Below are 6,646 nucleotides of genomic sequence, written 5' to 3' on the forward strand. Positions count from 1 at the left end.
TTCTGATTTATGACTTATTATCAAATAAATATATTAATTACCTTGTATTATTTTTCACTAGATTGTAGTAAAAATATTCTATCTCTGAACTATTAAATGATAAGCAAAGATTCATTCACACCAAAATATAATTGCATCAATTATATATAAAATTATATATTCAATTATGAAGAAATAAATAATGATTAACCAATGCCCCTAAACATGAAAGATAGTCGACCAACATGAAAGTAACGTAACACTATTAAAAAAAACTGTGATGATGTACCTTCCTCGCAATTACACTATTGAAAAATCTGTAGTGGTGAAATCTTTGAATGCACCTTCCTTTCAATTATACTCTGAACCAAAGTTTTCGTTGAATAATTGACACAAAATGCACGTGCGAACTTCGAAGCACACCCAAATGATTTTATAAAATAAATTAGTGCGTTACAATATTTATGCCTTTCACAGAGTTCGTGTCCAACTCTCCCTCTCTTGGCTTGAGTGGCCGCCACGGCATGATTCTCACGGACACTCCCTCTCTTGGTTTGATTCTCATATATATATATAGATATATATGTGAGAGAGATAACGGCAGAAGTGCAAGGCATGAACGCTGAAACAAGATTGGGAATATCAAATATGGCAGCAGGATTGTTTGACAAGCAGGCAAGGGAGTATGCGGATGCGAGGCCCCAATACCCTCCTGAGCTCTTCTCCTTCATTGCCACACACAAGCCCCACCGCCGCCTGGCTTGGGACGTTGGCACCGGCAGCGGTCAAGCTGCACTTGCTGTAATCGTCTTTTCATTACCATTCAACCTGATCTCTGTTTCTTTCTTCAATTGCAGCTATGACATTTCATTTTGATGTTCTTGATTTTGATGTTGACAGTTGTCTGAGATATTCGAGAGCGTGATAGCGACGGATGTGAGCGAGCAGCAGATCAGCTACGCTCCCAGGCGTCCCAACATAAAGTACGCGGTGACTCCCCGGGCGATGTCGGTGGAGGAGCTGGAGAGCACCGTAGGAGCAGAAGGGAGCGTGGATCTGGTGACGGTGGCGCAGGCTCTTCACTGGTTCGATCTGGAGACCTTCTATGGGCATGTGAAGCACGTTCTGCGGAAGCCTGGTGGGGTATTTGCGGCGTGGTGCTACAGAGAACCGGTTGTAAACCCAAGCGTGGACAGCGTATTTGACGATCTGTACCGCGCATCCGCCCCCTTTTGGGACCCCGCCCGTCAAATAGTGGACGACGAATACGCATCGTTGTCCTTCCCGTTCCGGGGCGTTGTCCAAGAGGGCTCAGAGAAAGGGGAGTCGACAACGGGTCCCATAAAATTGTGGGCAAAGAAGGAGATGGGGTTGGATGGGTACATGACTTATTTGAGATCGTGGTCTGCTTATCAGACAGCGAAGGCCACGGGAGTCGATCTGCTGGACGAACAAATGGTTGCTCGTTTCAAGGATGCGTGGGGCGGAATCGAGGTGAAGAGCGTCAGTTGGCCCGTGTTCCTCAGAATAGGCCTTGTTTAGGCTCTTCTAAGGTCTATTTGTTTCATTGCTGCAGACATGTGAACAGTCAAATGATTCCAATAAAATAAACATTTATCCTTGCGAGCAATAATACCATTTTTAAATATGTATATCTATTTGGCTGCTCCAATGAATGGCAATTTCCAATTCAACCCTTCTTTTAAATTATTTTTAAAAAATCCCCGTAAACTCTAAAATGAATGATATGCACTACATATTTCACAAAAGCTAGTAAAGCCATTTATAAAGCTAAATTACGCCAAAGGCATTTTTTAAGGCTTTTATTTACGCCAAAAACATTTTCTTAAGGGGAGGACCCTTGTCCCACCTCAGCCTGTCGAGAACCTACTGAATATGCCACGTGTCAATATACTCGATTTCCGATCTGGAATTTATTCTCTCGGCGACTTATTCTGTGCGGGAGCCGACGGTCTGGATTTCGCCAGAGTCACTACCCTGCACCGCCATGGCATTTTGAATGACGCAATGGTGACGGTGCAAGCAAGAATACCTCCCTGCAGCTGGCAGTTACGAATCCAATGAATACCTCCCTGCAGCTGGCAGTTACGAATCCAATGAAGTGTCCTTTTCACGCCACAAGCGCCTAGACATTCAGGCTCTGAAGCACATGCATGTGATATCACTGGTTTCTTTTTATACATGTTATATTGTAATGGGTTTGAGTCAAAATGTACTGACTCTTAATATCTAAAAGTTTAAAGTTGATAAAAAGATTTAAAATTAAATATTAAATTTATTTTTTAAATTAAAATTAAAATTTCGTACAAGTTTTTTATTTGATAAATATTGTGAAGTTTAAAATTTATTTTTCAGAATTAAAAATTATTTTAAAAAATTAAAATTAAAAATAAAATCCAAAAAATAATCATCCCACTCAAAATTGATAAAACACCTATACTGAAAATTGAAACTTTAAATATTAATCCACCAAAAGAAATTGATAAGACACATGCACAGAAAATTGAAGCTTTAAATGTTAATCCACCAAGAAGCGAGCCTAATCCATTTTCAACATACGAGTATACTGATTGAGAAATCTTTTAAATGATTGAGAAATCTTTTAAATGACGTGTCTCAATCTTTTAAATGATTGAGAAATCTTTTAAATGACGTGTAATTATTGGAAGCACTAGTTCTTTTATATACTCGTTGTACTAATTCTTTTATTAGGAAACTCCTATTTCCACCACTATAGGAAAGTTAATGCACCCTGACATGTAAGGGGAATAGTGGATGCCTTGCTGCTAACATGCCAAAGTCAATTTTGGCAGAAATATAAATGCAAGGCACCCACTATTCTTGCATGTCAGGGTGCATTAACTTTCCTATAGAGGTGGAAATAGGAATTTCCCTTTTATTACATATACTGCAATTATGTAATGATGACTTACTAATTTTTTCATTGTACTACTTATTTTATTACATACACTGCAATTATGTAATGATGACTTACTAATTTTTTCATTGTACTACTTTTTTATTACATACACTACAATTATGTAATGATTATTTACTTTTTTAAATTTCTGACAACCATTTTTATTTTATATTATTAATTTAGGGGAGGGATGCCCTTCCCTGTGCGCCCTTTTCGCCTACCGCCACATGACATGCATGAAATTGGTACACCACATGATATGCATGAAATTGGTACAGCAACTGTCCGCCATGGAGGTCCACTTGTTGGGTACCGAATGGGTTAAAACACCGTTTCGCGCCATGTTTAGGGTTGATTCTGTGTCATTTGTGCGATGTGTTGTTCGCTGTTTGTTTTTCTGTTCGGGGCTGGTTGTTGGGTGAAGCCTCCGCCGAAGATGAGGGGGGACGGCCCCAGAGCCTACACGCTTCATCCGCCATGGTTGAGCTGATGTCCACCATTGTTCGAGGTTACGTGTCCATGGTTGGAACAGGGTTTCTGGCTTTCTTGTGGTTTTCCACCTGGATTTGTTGGTCATTCTGAACCGTCAGTGGTTTAGGGTTTCTTTGGTGGTGGTTTAATTCGCGGTTTTTTTTGTTTGGGGAGGAGCCAGTGGCAATTTCAGCCAGTTCAAGGTCGAAGGTTTTTTTAACAGGTAATTGTAGGTTTTTCTGTTTTTTGTTGGTTTTTTTTGTTGTCTAATGGCTAATTTCCAACTCGTTGTAGGTGTGGCGAGCTCCGGAGAAGGTCTGGCGAAGGTGTGGCGACCATCCATGGCTTCTATCCAGTAGGATTTTAATCCTACCAACTATTTCTATGTGTTTTTCAACACAAAACACCTTATTGGAATTTTTGTTAACTTTGCATCACAGGTTTTGAGGGTTTAGGGTTTTGCAGGTTAGGGGTTTAGGGTTTAGTGTATTTAACTTATTTTGTTCTTTCTTTGGTCTCTGAATTTAGATTTAAATGCATACTTAGCTATTTAGGGTTTTGTTATTTCTTTGGTCTCTAAATTCAAGCTGTAGTAGGAGTGTTTGCATGTTTACCTACATAGTGGCTTACAATGTTTCACTGTGGCTGCTGTCGTGAGAGTATTATCTTTTTTTGTTGTGGAAAACTTGGTGAGTGCGCATTTACCGCCACTGAAGAGGGCACGTTGGGCGTAATGGTAAGTCCCGCCACCATCACAAGGATGATGGTGACCACATCCAACCCTAGATTTTCTTTCCCATATTGCAGCGCTGCTTGTTCTACAAGCGTCTTGGAAACCAGATATGCCTACACAATTAGACATTAAACAACACTGTTACACACTTGCAAGTTGCAAGTTACTCACTATGGGTTATCCACAGTTGCAAGTTTTTAGGGAGAGGCAGAACCCATAGTGAGGTTCGAGATTTTTTGTCCTGAGCCATGGAAAAGAAAAAGAGGCAGTCGCAGTTTCCTCTTTTTCATAGAGCAGTACCCTTATATTTGCTGCTGCAAATGCTTGTTAAGATGACATGGCTTCTTCTTCTGCTATTGATAAAGCTAATAGCAATACCAACGCTCTACCAACAGTGGAAACCCTAGAAATCGATGTCATCCCTCATGACCACCAAAACCCTCCATCGCTTTTTCATGCCTCCACTTCCTTCTCTTCCGGCGTTCCAACTATTGTAACCCAAGGGATGCCTTACTCCTTTTCCAGCATTCAAACGGTGTCCGTGCTGATGAAAGGGGTAGAAGGTATACTGATAAGAGCAACAGTGTTGATAGTGGATGCCTCTATAATGGCCTGCAAATTGATTCTTCCAAATTTATTAGGTGAGTACTTCAATATTTAATCTTAGACATCTTTCTTAACCCTGATCTATGAAGATAAATACAAAATACCAAGGTTAAGACAGATCTAGGGTACGTTTTATTGGTTTCTTTCTTTGTATTGGTTTTCTATATATTTTATTAGCATTTCATGTAGCAGGGTTGTAATTCTTTCTATAGCAATGAATGCTAACAGTGCTTATGTTTATCTTAATTTTTAATTTTGATTTATTTAGCATAAAAAAGATAAAGAAATACCAAGGTCACATTGGATCTAAACTATCTGATCTTTCATCATATTATTTTCCATTTTATTTGAACAATATTACATATGAGTGAAACATCTCTTCCAGTAGATGCTATAATTTTCTCTGCAATTCCTATGTCCAGACCTCTTTGTCCTATTAAATTTATGCTATTGCTCTCCCCGCAATTCCTATGTCTGGGCCTCTTTGTCCAGTTAAATTTTTGCAAAAAAAGAAAAAAGTTGTTCCTTGTGTGTAGACCTGCTTGTCCAATTTATAAATTTATATAGGCAATGTCTTCGACAGAAATCCCCCTGAACAACTTTTGCCAATGGATATACACAAGGAAAAACAAGTGAGGGTGTTTATCACTACAAGGAACAGAGATGTGCGTAAAGAGTGCAGAATGAAAACAAACGCCTTTTCTATAAGATGCCTTCCCTTTGCAGAAGCAGTGCATTTTATCAAAAATAAAATGTACAATAAGGCAAGTGACACAGAGGAACAAATGGATTCTAGTCAAATCAAACAAGATAGTAGAGAATATGGTGGAATTCCAAAACTTTTCATTATGCCAGCAGCATTTATACCTTGCAAGGAAGACATACAAAAAGCTTATCGTATAGAGATGGAAGAGAAAAACAAATGGAATGCTATCTCACCTCTAAGTTTCTAATTATCTTTTATCCTGAGATAGTGAAAGATCCATTTCTTGACCTCTGCTTATTTGTGGAAGATTTCAATATAGATTTGCTAATAAAAAGAGCACTGGTCACCAAAGACGCAGAGTGTTTGTCACTAAAGACATAAACATTACTGCTAGGGTATATGAAAATCCGTTGCCAAGACACTAGGGGAATAAGATTCAAAATAACAAAGGCTAGTCAAATTGAAAAGTTGTTTTATACAACGTATATAAGATATACCTCAGTTCTCATGACTGATTCATTTAATTTCATTAATTTGGTAATTTCATGCAGGACATTCAAAAGATCAGAGGTTTAGTGAATTTAACGATACATTGCATATCCTGAAAGTATGTGTAATTCATTGAGAATTCTTAAACTCTATTCTTTATGACCCTGAGAATCTTGTAAGATTTCTACATTATAATAGACTATATATGTTCCTTCTAAAATGGATTTTGGCTACAATGTCGCACACATTATGAAATAAAACAACCTAGGTTGTAAGCCAAAATGTTTCTGTGACAAGAAAAAGATACAGTCCATCCAAAATCCACATCATAATGTGGTTAGAACCAAAAACATATGACACCCCTATTCTTTATGGCCCTGAGAATCTTGAGTGTCAAAACTCCTCGAGTTACCTTCTTGAGCCAGGTAGGTTGGCCTACCAGTCAAGGGTTGATTAGGAAATGGTTGATTGCTGCCATATGATTGATTCCAATTTGCAGCTTCCAACCATGGAGGTATTGAGTACCCATACCTCACATTTGCACTACTGACCCTTGCATTAAGTGGAGGTGTGTAATGAGCATACATAGAATTGACACCAACTCTGGTAGGAACAAGGCAAGTGGGTAAATCCTCAGTTTGATAATGAGGCACTTGAATGTTTATAAGATCTTGGAATAATGGTGTATTATTTGCAATGAAGTCCAATGAGTTTGAAATAA

At 38.6% G+C, this 6,646-nt stretch overlaps 1 protein-coding gene and 1 pseudogene across 1 annotated transcript; both read left to right on the top strand.

The window, feature by feature from the left end:
• Positions 1-561: 561 nt before the first annotated feature.
• LOC149267257 (uncharacterized) lies at positions 562-1,612 on the top strand. The gene is made up of 2 exons (XM_089432081.1): positions 562-780; positions 880-1,612. Exons 1-2 carry the CDS (start codon positions 595-597, stop codon positions 1,519-1,521), a joined length of 828 nt encoding a protein of 275 aa, XP_089288207.1. The 5' UTR covers positions 562-594; the 3' UTR covers positions 1,522-1,612.
• Positions 1,613-4,461: 2,849 nt separating this feature from the next.
• On the top strand, positions 4,462-5,891 carry LOC149267258 (uncharacterized; annotated as a pseudogene).
• The last annotated feature ends 755 nt before the right edge of the window (positions 5,892-6,646 follow it).

This window comes from Pinus tabuliformis, chromosome 6, assembly GCF_031772625.1.
Source record: "Pinus tabuliformis cultivar Carrire ecotype Pingquan chromosome 6, CPIR1, whole genome shotgun sequence".
NCBI classification, from domain to species: Eukaryota; Viridiplantae; Streptophyta; class Pinopsida; order Pinales; family Pinaceae; genus Pinus; species Pinus tabuliformis.